This window comes from Thermobia domestica, chromosome 11 (genome assembly GCF_964235325.1).
Source record: "Thermobia domestica chromosome 11, izTheDome1.hap1.1, whole genome shotgun sequence".
NCBI classification, from domain to species: domain Eukaryota; kingdom Metazoa; phylum Arthropoda; class Insecta; order Zygentoma; family Lepismatidae; genus Thermobia; species Thermobia domestica.
This window is the reverse complement of record NC_137464.1, coordinates 19,359,601-19,381,661: the sequence shown is the minus strand read 5'-3', so window position 1 is coordinate 19,381,661 and position 22,061 is coordinate 19,359,601. Positions and strand designations below refer to the sequence as shown.

The 22,061-nt window shown below is 35.3% G+C and overlaps 1 protein-coding gene across 3 annotated transcripts in view; it reads right to left on the bottom strand.

The window, feature by feature from the left end:
- The window catches only part of LOC145663952 (uncharacterized), a 37,765-nt gene that overhangs the window by 5,533 nt on the left and 10,171 nt on the right, over window positions 1-22,061 (bottom strand). For all 3 annotated transcript variants that reach the window (XM_081730181.1, XM_081730180.1, XM_081730179.1), the window contains exons 2-5: window positions 17,161-17,233; window positions 8,541-9,193; window positions 5,012-5,385; window positions 1,127-1,262 (exon numbers count right to left, since the gene is read on the bottom strand). In XM_081730181.1, the coding sequence (XP_081586307.1) occupies window positions 1,127-1,262; window positions 5,012-5,385; window positions 8,541-9,193; window positions 17,161-17,191 (1,194 nt within the window). In that variant the 5' untranslated portion in view covers window positions 17,192-17,233. The remainder of the gene's footprint in view (window positions 1-1,126; window positions 1,263-5,011; window positions 5,386-8,540; window positions 9,194-17,160; window positions 17,234-22,061) is intronic.

Genomic DNA, 22,061 nt, shown 5'->3' with positions numbered 1-22,061 from the left:
TACATCTCTGATCCTCTGCTCGTGCGAATTCAATAACAGAGTGAAAAAGTGATTGACTGGACCGGGACTCGAACCCACGATCTCCGGTATAATGTGGCGGATGCATTAACCACTACACTTCCCAGAACAGCCACGCACACTCTTATTCCTGAAGTTGGTGCTCTCCACTCAGACTACATGGCTTGTACCACAGCGTAACATATATATATATATATATATATATATATATATATATATATATAATGTTACCTCCTTTCATGAATATGTATGAAGTTACAACCGTCAAACGGTATTTTCAATACACATGGACACTAGATTGTCCACGCACAGCAGCTAGACTGTGGTACAAACCATGTGGTCTGAGTGGAGACGTTACTACGTGATCTGAATTCATATATATAAAATTCTGAATGTTAATACGTGATCTTAGCTTCCCATTACAATAAGCGTTTTTGTTACTACGGTTAGGTAGTGGTGCCTTTTTGTCAATAATAATTTTGATTCCATAATTTCCATTGGAATTTTAGCATTTTTAGCATATGACCAGCTTTCTTTATGAAATGAAATATGCCTATATACTGCTGAGGACGTGCAGCGGCATTCTATCCGAAATATTTAGTTCATACCAAAATTTATGATTATTACAGGAATATGTCGCAGATTAATAAATTAGAATATAAAGTAAACAAATGTTTCTTATGTTCTATAAGTAACTATAGTAACTGTAATGATTGTTGTAAAAACTATTTTTTTTTTAAAAAATAAATAAATTGACGTACAAAAAAGTTTAAATTAACATTAATAGTAGCTGAATTATATGGCCGGAGAGGGTTAGGTCTGCTATCTTTAATAAGAGTTATATGTGTAGATTTTGTATCATGCATAACGGAAATTATTTCAATAAATGTGAAAACTTGATTGTAAATACCCATATTCTCCTTCATCTTTGCTTATAAGTTCTTCCATCATGTATCTTGACAATTTTTTGGAGAGAGTGTGAAATATTATCGTAATGTCTCGATGGTGATGCATTCATTGCAAAACAGGTAAGAACAATGATTTTATATCATTACTATTAAATAGACTTCTTGAAAAGTGATAATGTTAGAAATTTTCTTTAACTTACCAGATCAAGTTTTCCTCTATTGGCGTCAATATGCCATTGGAATATTTCTTTCAAAGCTTTATTTGTATAAACGTCCCTCACTAAAACATCCTGAGTTACCTCTTTCAGAAATTTAAGGTACTTAATATCGTCTGCACTGGAAAGAAATATTGTAGTTATTTTACAACTCAAATTTTTATATTTCCTTTTGATATATTGAACATTTTAATAAGGTATGATGATTAGAGGATGTAAGTTCAGCCTACCATTGTCAAGTAAAGCTCAGTAGGAAAACTGCTCACTAAAATAAGATTAGGTCTTGTCTACAGGAAAAACAACAATGATTTATCGTAAAGCGTTAATGTACGCATTTTACACATATTCAATAATAAAGATTATAACTTCTTACCTTCATTATGTAAATTTTATTTATTTTTGACATTTATTTCAGCTGAGAAGTCTGGAATCTTTGATACATCAGCTATTGAAATAAAGATTGAAGATAAAATTCCTTGCATTCTTCCATTTGTCTTCTTTGCTTGAACCATGCAGTATGGCCTCAACTACTTAATTATATTGCTGTGTAGCTGAAGAAAACTTATATCCCCTGAGAATTGTTCAAAAATGTAAAAAATCTTGATTGTTACGAAAACATAACCATCCATATAAGTATGACGCAATTATTTTTTTCTGAAGCCAGTATTAATGACGCCATGCTATGACTGTCATGAATAAATAAAATTACTTAATGGAAGTAAAAACATTTTTTATTAACAATGGTTTGTTTTGGAAAGTATTTTCTATGATGCACCTTAGCACAACATACAAAAAACCTTTGGACTATATCCAGTCTGGATTGCTACACACTATTCTCTATCTTGTTTTACATTATTTTCCAATCTTCTTCTAGACCTGTCACCCAAACTCTTTCCAACTACAACTCTATATAGTCCGCACGAGATCTCCGTAAGAACGACGTTCCTCGCCCGCCTTACGCACGCATATACACTGTTTGGTATTCTACAAAACAATAATTTACAATTTAAGTGAAGACAAAATATGATGCAATAACGTGGCAGTCAACCCGAAAAAGTTAGCGAGCTTTAGCTAACGAAAATATTGTTGAAACATACTAATAATTAAGCCATTCATTTTTTTTATATACTATTGTTCGTTTATATCTTATATGTTATTGTAGTTCATTCATCAGTTCATGTTTTTCAATATCCTATGCTTTTGTTCATCTCGTCGTGCTAATGACTGATTTCCATATCGATAGAGTGCTACAAACAATACTGTGCTCTTGTATAGACTTTCAAATTTAACTTTCTCGACGTACATCACGATGATAAAGTTTTCTGACAAATCAGTCTATTTTTTATTTCTTTGCCAAATTCATCCTTGTCTGTTAAACAATTACACCGAAGAGTTTAAATTTACTCACCTCCTCTTCTAAGATCAATTACAATGCTCCCGTACTCTCCTCCCGATTAACGTAGTCCTATACCAGTATATATTTTGTCTTGTCAACGTCTGCTTCTACGCCGATTTCTTTACTCACTGTTAAAAGAATATCTGAATTTTCTTTCACTGACTTGCGCATCAGTAAAGCAAGTAAAAAGTACAATCTTCAGAGATTTCTGTATTCAGATTTCACAAGTGGTAGAAAAGTAAATTGCAGTTATCTAGAAATTCGTTCTAATTTTCACTGTCAGGAAAAACAACAAATTAAAGCCAGTGATACGCTTATACGCTGCCTATATAAGCACCATACTTTATACATTAAACAGAGTTCTTTACAGTTTTGAGAAGTGAGATTGTTTATTTTTCTTTCAAAAAGGCTCACAGGAAGTCAAGAACCTTCATATATGTTACCAGCTTAGCAATGTTTAAAAGTCATCCTACAACTACTTCATAGTACTAACTAGGACTTCATTTGTAAGTTATTTGAGGCCTTACCTGGCTGTCCAAACAGCCTATAATTAATCTAGGTTACTCGTAACTAAATCCCTCGAAACCATACTAATCACACTTTCCCAATGCCCAACTCTCTCTGATTTTTTGCCTTCCTACAAAGGTATTTATGGAACTCTGTCTTAGCTTGTGTTATTATTGGCATTATTATTCTTAAAACTCTATCTTATATTGTTATACACAGAATGAGGGATGGGTTATAAAAGGGATATTCTATTACTGATAAGACGAGAAGAGGTTAGCTGAAGACGGTGATGTATGAAAGCTTCTCAGTTGCGGCAATAATGGAGGAATCCCTATGATGCTGATAATGATTATTTGAATAGAAAAATAATTACCAAATATATGTCATCGAACATCCACCGATTTGGAGCCAGTAAATTATTTCCTGTTCCCGAAGTTCTATCTCAACGGTAGCACGTTTAAGGACAATGAGACCATCAAGATGATCGAGACGAGGGAACTGAAGGCTATCTCCAACAGTATCCAGTAGCTGTATCAATAAGCAAAGTTACGTATCGAGAGAGGAAGTGACTAAGTATAGGGTTCCCATAAAAGAAAAGGTAAAGATTGATTTCCCTGACACAAATTCTCATTTTCCCCTGACATAAATTCTTGAATATAAATGGGAAGATATGGGGCAAGTTCTATCATGCACTGTTTTAACGGCCTCCTCCATCCCCATACCTATCCAACGCACTCCTTTAATTACCATTTACATGTTTATCACGTTCAATGTGCGTAATTGTTATTTACACAAAATTTATCATATGAGTATATAATAATATATGTATGATACAGTACCACATACCTTGACACTGCACATTATACTTTTTTTTTCTTTCTTTCTTGGAAAAACAATAAAAAGCAATATAACATACAATCAAGAATATATTGCCAACTCTCCCTGAAGCCTATTACTATCAGTCCTAAAATGAAATGAAATGAAATGAAATCTTTAAGTTTTACTTCCTACGGTTATGCTGTCTAAGTTAAAGGAGACTGTGATGATGAGAAATGAATGAAAATGGTGGAATGAAGAAAGTGCAACCTCAGTTCCTCAGCACGAAATAGCAACACTGCACTATTATCATCATGGGAATGCTGTATCATTGTGGTCCTCTTCACATGTCAATCTGTACAACTGATAGAGAGGAAACAATGTTAGATTGAAAAAAAAAAAAAAAAAAAAAAAAAAAAAAAAAAAAAAAAAGAAGAATGTTACACTTGCACATTTACGTTTCCTGACATGTTTACATTTCCCTGATATTCCCTGATTTTCCAGAATGTGGGAACCCTGAAGTAAGTAGAAAGCTGAAAGAATATTTCTTCATGTAATGTTTTTCACTTTACGAAATCAGTTCAGGAACTTAATGGTTCCGTTCTGACTTAGATTGATATACCTAAATTTTAGTAAAAAATATTTATGTAATGGATATTGTTCGCAGGAATGGCTGTTCACAATTCAAAAAGAGTTTCGAACTCATAACGACGAAATGACGATTCTTCCACAATATGTCTTAAAATACACAGAACTTTTTCTCAGGTACGAGGATAAAACGAGGTAACTTTTTCTTTCTTTCTTTCTTCTAATATAGTACCCAAAATTGGAAGTTCTTTCTTTACAACCGGAAAGCAGATCCGAAACTGAAACTGATCATAAAAATGGCCTTTTCCCTTTTGTACATGACGAAGAACCCGGCATACTTTAGAACGTAGTTTGGAACAAACGATACATTTGAATCATGAGTTCGAAATCTTTAATTTTCATTAAAACATTCTGTTTAATGAACTTGCAAGTACTTCTAGAATAATATTCGCATGAAGTTTCGATACAAAGAAAGCAAAAGAATGTCACCATTATTTCTTAAAAAGTCACATTGTTCTTTTTTTAATACATATCCTACTTACTCTGAATTATTCAATACTTACACTGACGTCTCTGTCGACCTATTAGAGAAGAGCGCTGGTTTCGTCTCCTTCTCCGGAAGAAACCTTGTAGCTTTGGAGTGGAACTCTAGAGTAACTCCGTGCTCAGGTGTAGGTCCACGGGTAGGATCTCTGCTCTCCCCTGAAGAAATTCCTCCATTATACGCGGAGTCTTTGCTCGATTCTTTCCCAGAGGACGTGCGGGAAAGCATAGGACCAATACCGGAGGAAGTCTTGAGGGAATTATTGTGACACAGAAGTTTCGCAGCCCTCTGACGAGCTTCTCCCCTCGATGCCTGTTCCACCAACCAATCCTCTTGGTCAGAATCTGGTTCAATCTCCAAGTGAGGCACATCTGGGCTAGAAGAGTCTATGTCCTAAAATAATGGACAGTTTGGTTATAACGGGAGACCGGATGTTTAGGCACAAAATACAGAAAATAGGAGTAAAAATGGACACTAAAATCTAACTGAAAATAATGAAGATAAACATACAATGACATACAGAAACTAAAATTAAATAGCGTGTACTCTTCAAATAACTATGAAACATATCTGGTCGTTGTTTATAGAGATCTTCTAAAGAAAGTATGGTATTTTTTTTTTCTAATGTGTATTAACATATTTACAGAATTTTATCACCTCATACGAAGTTTTTAGCACGTTACATAAACAGTCCGAAGAAAGAATTTCGAATGAGTAGGTAAATTATTAAATATAGTTTTAATTTAATATATTCTGGTAGTCCATCAGAAGAAATCATTATTTGTGATCTAGATAATAACGACATGTTATTTTACGTTGTCAGCTGATAATTATGTCTTTGATGGTAAAACACATTTAAAAGAAAAAATCTAAAGCACATTTAAATCTAGGCTTATTTAGAGCACGCAAAAACATGTGGATTGTTACATTTTCACCTTTGAGCACTTGTTCGATTCTCTTCAATTTTTCCAAATCCTTATCAGTCGTAAGAACTCGCCCACATTTCTTGTGTCAACATCATTTTCACGTATGGAGTCCTAGAACTTCATCTTCACCTAGACAAAAATTCGTTTCTGTTATTTTAAAGTTCCTAGGAAGCAACAGAAACCCTTATTGAACAGGAGATTTACGTAGTTATTCCAGTGAAATCAAGACTTTTTTTTTTTTTTCAAGAAGATGCTTTTATTTAGCATTTAAACATAATATAAGCAAAACAGATCTTGCTTAAATTGAAGCGTAGACTCTTCAAATGAACTTCTGCGTGTTTATTTCTATCACGTTTTTAATACTTAAGAAATAGTAAATTTGCCTTACAACCGGTCTCCAGTTATAACAAAAAAAATTACTTTTACGAATCTTCTGTATTGTAATGATGTTAAATAATAACCAAAAAAAGAAGAACAGTAGTTACAGAGATTATAACAGTTAAGCAAGTTATAAAATAAAACAAAAGAAAACTTCACGGAGTGGGAATGCGATTTGATTTCCGACGTGAGCTCATGTGGTTCGGATCTCACGTTAAGTTGTAGGTTTACGTTACATATAGCCTCGATGCTAAAAGTGATGTTAAGCTACAATCCAACCAACTACCCAACAGAAACTTTCAATAATGAAGACACGAAGAGTTATTAAGATCGATGATTGTATATGCTTGTTCTTCAATAATCATTACGTAACTAGAACGAATCATATTTCAGAAGTAAATTAATTACATCACCAATATTTATCCTATAATAAATAAATCTTAAAAGATACTTGGTTCGTTTGTATCCTGGTAGAGATTTATTAAACAAATAAATAATAATAAAATATTTCACTGGTGACATACAAGGTAAGTACTTTTCACGAGTAGTTTATTTAAAGATATCTTTACAAGCGGTTTACACCAACAACAACCTTGTGTTATTCAACTCTGTGTATTCACCAACGTTAATGTATTTTGCTAAATCAACGCAAGATATCTCAATTGAATGTTTTATTTTTATTCGCATTTCTCTGCTTTTTGTTTAATACCATAAGCATCATGTATTCCACACATGTGAATAAGTCACACGTTCAACATATTTAAATTATCGGAATTCCATAAGATCTTTCCAGAAATAAGCCACAAACCAACATTAACTATCAGTATTCCATTTCTATATTGAGGCGATTAACACAAACAAGTACACTTATCTATGAACACGTCAAGTCACGCATAAGGAGACTGTGCAACATTACGAAACAATAAAGGGAAGTCATATTTCTCAAAGCAAATTAAATTAACACATTGCTCGAAATACAGTAAGAATTAATTACAGTTACTCCATTTTATATGAATACCAAACTTAAACTGAGCTCTGTTCGCTTGATTTCATGTGATAAAATTCCTCAAGATTAAAACTTCCCCGAAAGAAAATGAACGTTATGTAGTTGAAATGAACAATTTATAGAGAAATTACCTGAAATAAAAGTAGTGATATAATAAAAAAAATAAATAAAAAAAGCAGACGAACCATGTTCGCTACAAATAGTCTGAAATCCATGATGCAAATACGGAAAGTAAATACAATTTATTAATCTATTTACTTATTTTTAACACTACAGACGTTACAGGAAAAATACTATGGGATAAATTAGATAAAGCGAATATATCAATTTCCAATCAAAAAGCACTGAATGAAAGAATCGAAGCTACTTGTGTGCAATCACAGTTCTGATAACTCAACATATTTCCTAGTTCACAAAGAGAGTCACTGCAAGTAATACCACATATAAATAAATACATAAATAAGCGAGTAACCAACATGTAATGGTATAACAAATACTATTTCCACCTCTCAGATTTGTATGGAATTGTAATATAGATAGGTAATTGTGGACCACGAAAATTCCGTGGCTCAGTTAAGCCTTTATAGGGGGTTTTATAAAAAAGAGGAGTATTTATTTTCACGGAAACAACTTACTATTTAGCATGTATGAGCAGCGCATGAGATAACGATTTCTGAAATTTACTAAATGATTAATACGGGGTGTTGATGAGCTTATGACAATAGGAAAATTAGCAACTTATTTTGAATTAGCATTGTCTGCTGTTGATGGGCTTGGTGGTGCACCTAGTTTTACAACTGACGACGAATCTTTGAATCTATCATGTTACAGCAAAATGTAATTTTTACAATTGAACATCTTGACTAGGAGAATAACGAACTTGCTCCCCCTATATTTTAACGGTATGAATAATTTCGTAATGCAAATATAAGATCTAGTAGTTTTTCTCCTCGGAGAGAATGTACGTCAAGTATTGAAAGACTTCGCAGTGCCAAGAGTTATCATCGAGCTGTGTTTTGATGAGATTCAGAATCTATTAACAAGAAATTATAAACGTCAACTTAGTGCCAAAATTGAAGACTTCAATTCTATCTTTTGCGTCAGGTTATTGTAGTGTGTTTAGCTTTACAATTTCTTGTAATATTTACCATAACTCTGATTCTAAAAAGAAAGAAAGAAAGCTAAATAATTACTAGAACGAAAAGAAGCTGGGATAGGATAACAATGTTTACACATACCTCTTTATCTCTGTCTTGACAAGAAACTGTATTTCCTTGAATTTTCGGACGTATTCTTCTCCGAGGCGGATGGTATACTCGAAGGTCAACTACCCTTGGTTGAGCGTTACTTTTAAGAATTCTGGGAACGTAAGGTGTTGGACTCGAATGGAAACAGTCCGAGTGGCGATCAATAATGTCCAATGGCGGGTATTTCTTCTCCTTTTTGGGGGACCACACTCGATTAGAAGGTGGAAGCTTCTTAGCTGACACTTTCGCACTTTCCACGGGAACTTGTTTCTTGTACTTTTTGTTTAATGTACAGAGATGAACATTGGAAGTTTCCTGAGCAATTATATCATTGTTCACTTCTTCTAGGTACGAGATAGGAGAGTTCTTGGAATCACTCACTATGCGATCTACAAGATCCAATTCTGAGGCAGACGGTTCACTACTGATGGTAGATTTAGTTGAAGTGTTCGTTGACTTTGGTGTTAGAGTACCTGTAGAGCCATATTTTTTGAGTGGAGCACTTTTCGAGTGTTTTTTAGTATAAGAAGCAGGTGTCGATGTGTCCACACATTTCTTGGCTGTATAGACTCTCCGATAGTGGTGAGACATCTGCTGAAACACTTGATGCTGAGCCATATAATTTGTACTGATTGGTGCATATACTGTAAAAAGAAATGAAAAATACAGTACATCAGATCAGATTTTACAATCATAGCTAAAGGGTTGCTAGGATGCGTCAACACTACATAGTGCACGAAAGAACCTCTAAAATGTAATTTGATAAACACATAGAACTAATGCTTAAAAAACAGAAATTATTTCTAGTTAATCAATTCGATTTAATTAAGATGACGTAATTTTTAAATAATCTTACATTTTCTATTTTTACAAAATTGCAAAACCAAGCAAATCATTCCAATATTTCTACGTTATTTTCTTGGTACTAACAAAGTACTACGGAATTTAGAAAATACGAAAGTCATAGCATAAATAATCCATATTTATTCCCACGCTTTTTTTCTAATTATTATTATTTGAAACCAGTGTTTTCTTACAACATTTTTTCTATGTAGTACTAGATCCTCAAAAGATCTGATGCTTCACTTATGGTGTTACTTTTGTTAATCCTCGATTGACTTGGATAACTGCTGAAGAAATCTCTACCAGAGATGAGAAACTTTTTCCATGCATGGTTTTCTTAACCTGAGAAATATATCGAAACTAGGTGGACTCTTGTTTGGACTGTAAGACAGGCAAGGTAACACTTTCCACTCGTACTTGCCTAATAAATCAACCACATCCCACCCTAATGCGAGCGTTCATTATTGTGCAAAATGAGTGGTACATACGTAAGTCAGGTAGTACTTTTCCCTTCTTCTTTTTTAACGTACTTAATTTTTGTACTAAATAAAAATAATGCGCTACTGTTACACATGAAATGCTATCTTCCCGATGATTCTTTGGTGATCACACGAAAAATCTTAATTTGCTTCACCTTTGACTGGAGATACAAGGGTTCAGGCAAAGAATATTTTTTTCTTTTTCTTTCCATGGCCTTTTACCTGGGAAATTTGGGCTTTTTTGAATATTTCAACTTTAATAAAGAAATAACAGAACGTCCTACTTTCCATTTTTCAATTATATCATGAAAAAGCATTTAATTATTGCATTTTGAAAAAGAAATGACAGAGACAACCACTAAGAACAATCGATCATTCGACAGGAGAGAAAAAGGGCAAATCGCTGGACGCAATGGATTTTCTACTTCGAACAAATTGCTTGTAGAGCTATTAGAAAATGAAATCTTTGAGTTTACGTCCTACGATTATGCCGGCTAGGCTAAAGAAGACGGCGATGATCAGAAATGAATGCAATGGTGGAATAAAACAAAGGAGAAAAATGGGAGAACCCCGAGAAAACCTATGAACACGCTGTTTGTCCATCACAAAGCCCACTTGGCGCGAGCTGGGATTGAACCATGTAGAGTTATTAAGAGTAATATTCTACGACAAAAATGTTTCAGTAAAAATTTTATAGTGTCAGCAATAACTGTTCCGAATATGTAGTAGACTTAGTGGAACAAAACTATCATTTAGAATTTATGTATAAACTAAAACTTCAACTATTTTGAAGCTAAAGACACCTTTTATATACGAGGTTACGGGGAACAAGTTTATCTATCTATACTCAAATATATTGAAACAATGTAACCGTTAAACTAACACCATACACAAAACAGCACTTTATGATTTTAATTCTGTAATCTGAACTTATATTAGGTTCTAATAGAATATCTGAAGCTCATAATGAAGTGTTTCCCGAATGGAGAACACGATGAGATGTAAGCGAAATTCTACAACAAAACAAATATGGGTTTATATCTGATTCTTGGTTTATATTTGGTCTAGAAATTAATTCGTGCGGGTGGACAAGAGATGGCGCAACGAACGGAGCGTCCCACAGTTCCGTGTATCCACACATGTGTTGCAAACCCCTGTCATCGCGTATCGTTCGTAGTATAGGGCAGTGGATTAAAGCGTCAACAACACCAGTTTGTAGTTAAGTGAACATGGCGCAATTTGTGCCTCATAAAGTGTTTTTGCGGGGTGTCCTGCTGCATTACTTTAACATGCAGAAAAGTGCGACTGAAAGTCATCGTATTTTGGTGGAAGTGTATGGTGACCATGCTCTAGCTGAGCGAACGTGTCAGAAGTGGTTTGCACGGTTTAGAAGTGGTGATTTCGGCTTGGCAGACCAAGAGCGAGCTGGACAGCCAAAAAAATTTCAAGACGAAGAATTGACAGCATTGCTCGAGCAGGATTCGTGTCAAACGCAGGAACAACTTGCAGCAGCATTAGGCGATGATCAAACAACAGTCTCCAAACGCTTGAAAGCCATGGGAATGATTCAAAAGATGTCACATTGGGTTCCACATGAATTGAAAGACAGAGACGTTGAAAGACGAAAAACCATTTGCGAATCGCTGCTTCAACGACAGAGCAGAAAGGGGTTTCTGCATCGAATTATTACGGGTGATGAGAAGTGGATCCATTACGAGAACCCTAAACGAAAAAAGGCCTGGGTGAAACCAGGTGAACCAGGTCCATCACAACTAAAACGAGATATTCACTGTGCAAAGGTTATGCTGTGCATATGGTGGGATATGAAAGGTGTGGTGTACTATGAGCTGCTGCAACCGGGTGAAACTATGAATGGAGAACGTTATCGACGACAATTAATGCGTTTGAAGCAAGCTCTGGCCAGAACACGACCAGAATGGGAGAACAGACATGATAAACTTATTGTTCAACATGATAACGCTCGCCCACATGTCGCAAAACCGGTCAAAACCTATTTAGAAAATGTCGGATGGGAAGTTTTACCCCACCCGCCGTATTCACCAGACGTTGCTCCTTCGGACTACTACTTGTTCGATTGCATGAACAACGATTTGATTGGACAGCGGTTTACTTCTTCAGAAGATATCGAAACATGGGTCTCTGACTGGATCGCTTCCAAGGATGAGGACTTCTTTCGCCACGGAATCCGTACATTGCCTGACAGATGGGCGAAAGTGGTGGCTAGCGATGGACAATATTTTTCTAAAGGTATTTATGTATTTTGTGTTTGTACTACAGCTTCAATGTGTGCGTACCAACCGCACGAATTAATTCCTAGACCAAATAATACTTTTTATCTTGTCTGCCAGTTTGAATTTAGGCAACCCGTACAACATACGTGATAAGATGTATAACTTACAGGAATTATATACACTAGTTAGGCAACCAAACAGATTATTGTGGTATACTAGGTTGCATAACTTACACTTAATGAACACCAATGAAATACCACTTCGAAAAACAATAAAGATAGCCACCCCGGACTGAACATCGGGATCATACGTAGTATATGTTGTAATAGTACGTTTTAATTGTAGAATCCACTACACGAACGCAAACGTGATAACTGAATAAGAAAATCAAGAAAGTCGCTAGTCAAAAACATAAAATTTCAGTTTTTCCCCAGAAAAGTCGGCTTTTTATGAAAAAACACTAAAACACTATCTTTAAAAAAAAACGGCTTTTTTTTTGGGCCTCTACTTTTGACTTAGATGATGCTTATTGAATTCGTAGTGTTAGGGAGGATGAACTTCTCCAATCGTTCAACCGCGCTTAAACTATACTACGTGTACTATGTGCTCATCGCAAACTTCACGCAAAACATTCAGGATTTCTGTGGGGGCTTCGACAAGTAAACTTTCGATTTTGATTTTTGATCTTTGATCTCCATCTTTAAATGAAATGAAATTTTTAGTTTTGCGTCCCCGTCCAGGTACTATCCATTAAGCTAAACGAGACGGATGAATAAAAGAAACTAAATTACGACACAATTGGTGGGATGGTAATGTGGAAGGAAACGGGAAAACTCGGAGGAAAACCCACGGATACGGTATTGTCCATCAAACTAAGGACCCCTCGCACCAGAGATAAGCGCTTTACCATTGAACCACTTCAATCGATTCTGTACGTATCATTCGGTTAAATACCTCCTCTAACATACATATTTAACAGTGTAATTTGAAACGTATACAAAAAATAAGTAAAAGTGAAATGTTAACTAACTATATTTATAATATTTATTTACTTCTACAAGAGGGACATGATAATATTCTCATAATGTATTGAAACAAGTGTGCATTTCATTTCGATTGTTTCTATAGCAAATAGAAACAATCGAATAGAGTTTCTATAGACTCTCGCTACTCCGACTCAGTAATCCAGTGCCACAGTACGCCTTTGTCGCATGACGTCGCCTCTATTGTAATTGTTTATACTGTTAAGTGCGGAAAAGTACATAAAGTATTATTGTGGCTTCCGTTCATTGTTGCTTGTAAAGCGGTTGCTTGATAGATCATGCCGCCGTCGAGCATCTTCATTGTAGTACAACTGAAAATTCTGATACATTTCATAGTGAGCGATACTCTACGTACAAACTCAAGGATCAAGTGTTTCTATTTTTCTATGATATTGTACGTCACATTAGATTTAATAAAGTATAGTAATTTAAGTGTTAAAAACTAAATTTCAGACGTTCTCAATAATCCGGCATTTTATCTAATCCGACACCTCTCTTTGCAAGGAATGGCCGGATTAGAGAGAGTCTAATGTAATACAGTCGACCATCCATTTTCAGTACCAAGACGTACACCTATTGTTTAACGTAGACTCTGAATCACACATGTTCCTATTTAGAATCGTATCACAGAGAAGACGCATTTGCAACCATATATCCATGAGGAAACTTAAAAATATGCATGAAGCTCCGAAAGTCTAACCGGGACCGAATTTACTGAACCTTCGTGAGTGTTGTCCGCTTTAAACCTACCCTACATGACTTTACAATTGACTATTCTCTACTTATTTTATATTTATTTGATTTATATATGTAATATCTAAATAATTATCTGTGGCTTTGCATGTTTGCTTTCACAGTAAGACTTCAATGGTAAATCAATTTAAAATATAGTTCAAGAATATTCAGTCGTTCCCTAAATGCTAGGGGAAAAAAGGTTTTGTAAACATATATCAGGATTATTAAATTCCGAAATTATAAACGACATTACTACGAAAGTGTTTTTATTTTTTCCTTGAAAATAATTTTGAATATAATCGTAGTAAACAATGATTCGAATTTCTACTGTGGATTCCTGTAGTCATTAAGTTTTTATTTTATTTATTTATTTTTTGTGGTGTGTGCGCGCGGGAATCGGGACGATTCCGTACTACTTTGCCCGTGTTAAGCGCTTCAGTACAGCCACAGTACTTAGGTATTTTCTTCCGCGATTCCGCCTGCCGACCGAAACGGATTCTTTTTTCAGTCACAAAAAATGTGTGATTACATTGTACGTAGAGGAAGGCGTGTAAAGGGTTATTCTGTGATGCAAGTGATTGGAAAAAAGAACCAAGCCAGAACTTAGGCTCAGGCCAACGTGAACAGAGAGTAACATCAAGCATAGTGACTTACACTGTGATGCCAAATTTCTCAGACACCAACCAGGCTTGCAAACTTCACGTTCAAACAACTAAATTTTTCTTTGGTCATTTCTAATCCTATACAGGAATTAATGTCCATCGTTTTTTTTTTTTCTTAATTATTTTCTTTGTATTAATACGGACGGCAACGTGACTTTGTGATTATATTATAGAGCCGCCGCTATCGACTTCACAGAAATTATTGCCTGCTTTGTGCATTATTCATGACATGGCTCTCGTAATAAATTTTCGAAATACTATTTCTTATTGAAAAGCCTGTCGTCCACGTGCGTCTCTGACGAAGGGGGGAAAAGAAAGAACGTGCTCCCCCCAATTTTTTTGTTGAGGAGATGAAACTGACCAATGCTGATCTATATGAAAGAAGTACAGAGAGGAAGAACAAATGAATTTAGATGTGTTGTTAAATATTACGTTGGTGTGATTGAAATGTGCATTTGACGTGTGCCACTTTCAAGGAAACATTTCCTGATTAGTCAAAATAGTCTCGGATTCTGTCATATACCTTTGTCATTGCTTAACCAGCAACGATTGAATTTCATGACACACGAAGAGCAGAAAATGGGGAAAATATACAGAAAGTTGATCTGCGAATTAAAAGAAGAAATCTGCAGACAGAGGAATATACAAAAGATGTAAAGGTGAAAAAGGATAGAAAAATTTTAATTATGTATATGAAGGTAAATTTCATGGAAATAGAAGGAGCAAGGGAAAACTACTATGACAAAATAAAAACTAAAGATAAAAATAAACTTTTAATGAGAGAATGCATGCAGCTTGAGAAAGATGGAAAGAATACATTGAGGAATCGAATGATAGCAAGAATAAATTTTATATCTTAGGTATTAAAACGAAAACGAAGTAAATGATGATAATAAAGGAATTGGAATGTTAAGGGGTAAGTTCAAAACCATATACCGAAATTTAGGACGAAAAGGTAGGCAACATACACCACTGCATTAAGAATACAGATTGAGATTTCATCTCCACTACACTAAACCTAAGTGCAAGGATCTAAAACTCACATTTTCGGTTCCAAACAATACATCTGGTATTACACAAAGCATAGGCTAGTGGATGTACAACTTCGTTTTCATACAAATAAGTTTCCCATACTTATCTTTGATCTATTTGAACTTCAAAGTTCCCTCCTTCAGCAACTTAAAAAAAAAAAGTAATTAGCTCTTTCATTATAATATTTATAGCCCAATTAAAATATAATCATCAGAAGTTCCACCTGCAGCTCACGACTTTGGAACCCATCGGAAACAAATGAACAACAAACACTTGGCGGAAAAACGCCATGCTTAAAATATCGATTGTATAGATAAAGGTAGTATGAAGATCCAGTTAGCTCATAATTGAAGAAAAATTACCATTTACTCATAATTTTGACGTAAATTCAGTTGGGGTCTAGACGCATTCTAGTCGTCTCCGTCCCCCTCAATTTTAACTTGTCAGAGACGTCCATGCTGTCGCCTAAGCACACAGTGTCATAATTCATTTAAAAATAGCATTGTAGAATATCTCAGTAACATTAACTATTTCACTAAATGATGCTTGGCTAGGTCGTACTTTCCTCGGAGTTCTCTGGTTTCCTCTAATTTCTCATTCTGCTATGCTTTTTCTTAATTTAACAACTCATTGTTAAGTTCGTTGAAGTAAAAAAAGCTTGACTATAGGTGAATGATGAGACAAATCATACTTATCATCACCACAGGTATTCTACAATGTTGGCAGGTCACTTGACACGAACTGAGAAGCTTCATGCAGCATTATCTTCAATCAACCTCTTCGTTTGCTCATAGGAATTTTCTGTTTTAATATCATTCACTAATTATAGCATCTTTCGCCCCTCCCGTCTTTTTCCGGCCACCATACCTTTTTCTTTTTCCTTTTCCTGTAATACATCTCTCATGATACCGTTCCTTCTCAGTCAACGTTCCAATCAATTTCACTTCCTCTTTTCAGTTACATCTAAAATTGTTTTCTCCCCCTACTATTTCTAACACTTTCTCATTTGTTTTCCGTCCGACCCAGCCCCTCATGATACAACTGGTAGAATGAAAAGCAAGATAAAACTGGAATAACTTTTCCTCCCTAAACAAAACAAAAGTAACAAGGATTTGATGTATTCCACAAGCCAACGTACCCTGGAATCAAACCAGCGTATCAGATGCTAGAACTTTTCCAATGACTCTTTAGAGTTCTACTAGTGAGAATGAATTATTATGTTTTGGATAGATGGAATAACTATTTACTGCTACTGGTCAGCACTTAGCACAGGTCGCCAATACCTCTTTCGGAAGCGAGAAAGTGTGATGAGAACGATCTATTCTCTGATGCTCTATCATGCATGGTCTATGCAGCTGCCAATTGTACTGGCGTTGTGTCCCGATTGTGATTTGGGGCTCTAGTTATTGGTAAATCCCGTCCTTCATAACCCGGTGTTGCATAAAGACGAAGAAAACAAACAAACAAAAGCACACACACCATTAAACGAGACTACAATTCTTTAATTTTAGTTGAATTGTTTTATTTATTTATTTTTACAGTAACAATAAATGAATAACACTTACCAGAACTCTTTACTTTCGAGAATCGTTTCATTTTTGCACAAAAATAATTTTGTTACTGTGTGCATACGGCCACCTGAAAGAAAACACAAATAATACACTTTTCTTACGTTGAGAGGCTCTCACAGGAATTCACATTACACATGAAAGTTACATATGTAAATTCAAGGCCGAAAAAAAGCATCATTACCATTTTTAATTAAACATTTCAGAAAGATTGTTATGCACTCAACTAGTACAAGTAAGTTAACTAACAGAGCGTTTGCAACTTTACTTCTCTTGTCCTTATGGACAGGAACTACTATTAAAATTAGTAATTTCTACTGAAGAAGTTAGCTTCGGTTATCTCACAAGGAAAAAAAAAAAAAAAAAAAAAAAAGCTCAACTTGTTTTTTCGTACTAGGACTTATAACCATATTTGGTAAGTAGTTATATCTGCAATATAGCCTTTTTTTTTTTTTTTTTTTTTTTTAAGGTATTCAATGGACTACGATAACTCTGTACGAGGGTCAATTGTAATCAAGTACGAGGTTCTATTATAATTTATGGCAGACATGGTTCCATTCGTTCATTTCAGTTATTTTCAATTCAAATAGTTATCATATGTACTCCCTCATCATTTGTTGATCAGTTATTCTGCTTCCAATCTGCATAGGCCGTGTAAATTATGTGGTTTCACTTACTATCCTAATGATTCATTTAATCATTCTTAGCTCCTAGTCCCTACATCTAGTAGTCACCGAGTTTACACTATTTAAAGTCTATTTAGAAGAGATAGTGAAAAATAGTTTACATGATATGACAGCATTTCAGTAGGAGGTAGAATGATTAGATACATAAGATTTGCAGCCGATATGGGCTTGTAGCAGAATCTGAAAAGGAAATCAATAAAATGTTAGAAAAACTGAGGATGGGCTTTGAAGAATATGGGATGAAAATAAATGTTAGAAAGACAAAAGCAATGGTGATTGGAACGAAGAGGTCTGTGTCAAATATAAAAGTGGGAGGGGAGAAAATAGAACAAGTGAATAGTTTTCGATATCTGGGTAGTATTTTTAGTAATGACATGAAGTGTGAACGTAAAATAAAAGCAAAGATAGGAGTGGCAAAAGAAGCCTTTAGGAGGAAGAAAAGTCTGTTTTGTGGGACCTTGAATAAAGAGTTGAGAAAATACCCATAAAATGCTTCGTGTGGTGTTATACTGTATGGGGCGGAAACGTGGACATTACGTAAAAGTGATGGAAAACGACCGGAACCTTCGAAAAGAATTAGTTGGGTCGAGCGGAAAACGAATGAGAGGGTGTTAGAAAAGAACACTTTTAGATATTGTTAAGAAGAGGAAGAGAAACTGGTTAGGACATTGCTTACGAAGAAATTGTATCATGAGGGACGTCCTAGAGGATATGGTGGCAGGAAAGAGGGAAGGGGCCGAAGGAGACTACAATTAATGGATGTTATAAACACAGAAAGATCAAAGACGAAGAGGTTAGCAGAGGACCGTGGGGCATGGAAGTTTCTCAGCTGCTGCAAGTGGCCTGCCAGTAAGGGCAGAATACCTATGATGATGATGAGTCCCTGTATGTATGCTGAAAACAATTAATTTGCACCAAGGTTTCTCTACATGGGAGCGGGACCCCTAGAGGATCGCGAAAAGAAGTGAAAAAGATTATTTTGATTTTTTTATTTTGATTGACATATCTTTATTTCCATATTTATCTATATACATAAAAATGAAAATTACTATGTTTGTGACTTTGTACCTCTTGAACCACCCGACCGATCTCAATCACATTTCAACATAGATGAGGTACGGACCTGAGATCGTTTTTTATCATTTTACTTTGACGGTACAACGTAGGGGAGGGGGAGATATATAAAAATAATAAAACTCTTGAACTACGTGACCGATTTCGATAAAAAAAAAAATGCCACAGATGAAGGTTCGGGCCTGGGATTTTTTTTTTTTTTAATCATTTCACTTTGGCGGTCCAACTTAAGGGAAGAGAGATACAAAAATGATCGGAAATGAAAATTACTATGTTTGTGACTTAATAACTCTTGAACCACACGACCGATCTAGATCAAATTTTCAACATAGATGAGGTTCATGCCTGGGATGGGCTTTATCATTTCACTTTGACGGTGCAACTTAGGGGAGGGATATATATATATATATATATACAGGGTTTTAATGAACTATACCGACAAACTTTAAGAGGTGATTCCTCACATTAAAATAAGAGAAAAAGTTCATATGGACCTATGGCGAAAAGTGCATAGTTTCAGAGCTAGGGCTGTCCAAAATCTCGAAAAAGCCAAACTTCATAAGGCCCTATTTTGAATTCGAGAGACTTGTGAATGGTGTTCATTATCAGCATAAAGGAAGTGACGCATACGCAATCCAAAAGTACATATGTTCAATGTTCAATGGGTGTACAGATTATTCCCTATCAGGTGAAATTCCCAGAAATGCCATCAATCGAATTTTGAGATATGCTCTGACTTTATAGTTGATCCAAAGTGGGCAAACGATAAGCCTTGATAGCAGTGAACACGGAATCCTTTGGCGCGATATCGGAAGTGTTAAGGATCGTCAGCAGCACGGTTGCCCGTACTCGGGAAAACGCATTGTGCGATGTTTTATTTCACGCTTATAAGTGAAGAAATCAAGAAATATACTGTGACGAAATACATATCACATGTTATTTCGAACACAAAGAAACATGGAGCTGCTAGTTCCTAACACTTCCGACTTCCCTACGAAGCATTGGATATCCATTGTTGTCAAGGTTTATCTCTGCCTACTTTGGACCCTTCTTGAAATCAGGGTATATCTGAAAACTCTATTGAAAACATATCTGAGAATTACACCTGTAGGGAATACCCTCTACACCTATTGACAATTGATGACATATGCACTTTTGGATCACCATACGTAGCTTTCTTTACGCTGATAAGAACCACCATCCACACTCTCTCGAATTCGTATTAAGGCCTCTTGAAATTTGGCTTTTTCGTGATTTTGGACAGCCCTAGCTCTGAAACTATGCACTTTTCGCCATAGGTCATATGAACTTTTTCTCTTATTTTGATGTGAGGACTCACCTCTTACAGTTTGTCGGTATAGTTCATTAACACCATGTATATATATATATATATATATGATGATCGAAAATGACCAATATTAGTGTTGAAATCCTAGTTTTCGGGGGTCACTGAGATGAACAGCGACGCTTCCGATGCCAAATAAAATTCTGCCCTGAAACTTTGGGGAGCAGGAAGGGAAGATACATAAAAATAATTTTAAAAATGACTGATATCAGAAAGCACTTCAGTAATAGTAAAAAGTGACTGACTAATGGAACAAATTACTAATATTTTTTGTTATTTTAACCCAGTGAAGCTAATTTTAAACCTAGTGTTTTTGATTATTATTATTATTCTTCTTTTAAGTCTAAATGTGCGTTTATTACATACTGTCATTGTGATATAACCTAGTAGTAGACAGAAATTCTTGGTCCTTAGGGAGTCTTGTGGTTTAAGTCATTCCGCATCAGGACTACTGAAAATTGCTCCATATCGTTTCTGTAATTTCTCATCTTACTATTGAGACTAACCAAGAAAAGCATTAAAAAGAGGGGAATCTGGAAATTATGGAACTGAAAATCTTATTCATTCAGTGAAATATGAAAAAGTGTTGTCGATGTCCTTTGACCGCATGGCTAAAAATACTTTATTCGTGTCTCCGCTGTAACTAAATTAAGTCTAATTCTCCAACCTCCTTTAACATCATTCTTCTGCTTCTTCGTCATGCTCAGGAATCTAGGATAATCATTTAAAAATAACCGTAGCTGATCTGATGAAACACAGATAACGTGATGTCCTGAGAGGGGATGAACTGCTGACGAACATGTTAAGTTACACACAATCAGAAGTTACATTGAAGTTCTCCTTTGTATTAGCACGGAATCGTTTTCAATTTTGTATGGTGAAAAACCACAGGAATATGCATGCTGCCTAAGTAACTTTACAGATCTGTTGCGGTAGTGTTTTGAGTTTTCGTACAGTCGGTGTACCGTTATAATATTTTCAGATTCTTACAACACCCTTCCTTATGTATGTCACCAAGGACAGAGACCCTTCCTCTGGATTGATGAACAGACAGTTAAGGAGGCAAAATGTTGTCACACCCACATGTTCTTCCTTGGTGACATATATATGAATTACTAAAAGTGTATTTTTACTGCACTTTCCAACTTGTTTGTAGAGGTAAATAATACCTATAAAAGACAAGAAAGACTGTCCGTGTCCGTACTAGAGAGTGTCCGCTTTAGAGAGGTTTGCCAATATGTTTTTTTCCTATTACAGTGTTTGGGGATTACAAAATACGTCCGTTATGGGTGTCCGTTAGTAGAGGGTTCACTGTACTTTGCTGATAAAATTTTCCGCTGGGCTAGATATAAACTCGTTTGCTGTGCTCTTTTCATATGAGGACATGTACTCCTTTCCAACGCTTTTATGTGTTACATGATAGAAGAAAATACAACAGAAGCAGTTGCTCTCTTCCAATGCTTTTTCAAGCCTAAAAGAGAATTTCCCATTTTGGACAGTACTGTCTGCAGTCAATTCCATTGCGAAATTCAATTATTTTGATGTGCAGTGTTACCTTACCAGTGAAATACAGTTCATATGTCGTAAAAGTAATAAGTGAGATTGTGGCTACGTTGTCAGTTGTATAAATACCATTTCCATTCTTTAAACCTCCCTTCAAGCACCCTCCTCTTTCTCCATCGGCCTGGCGGATGCGTTGGATTTTTTACACCGCGGATAGAGATGTGAAAGACATTTACGCTTAGACTTCAAAATAAGCATGCAGTGAGTTATCTACACCTGAACATAAACAT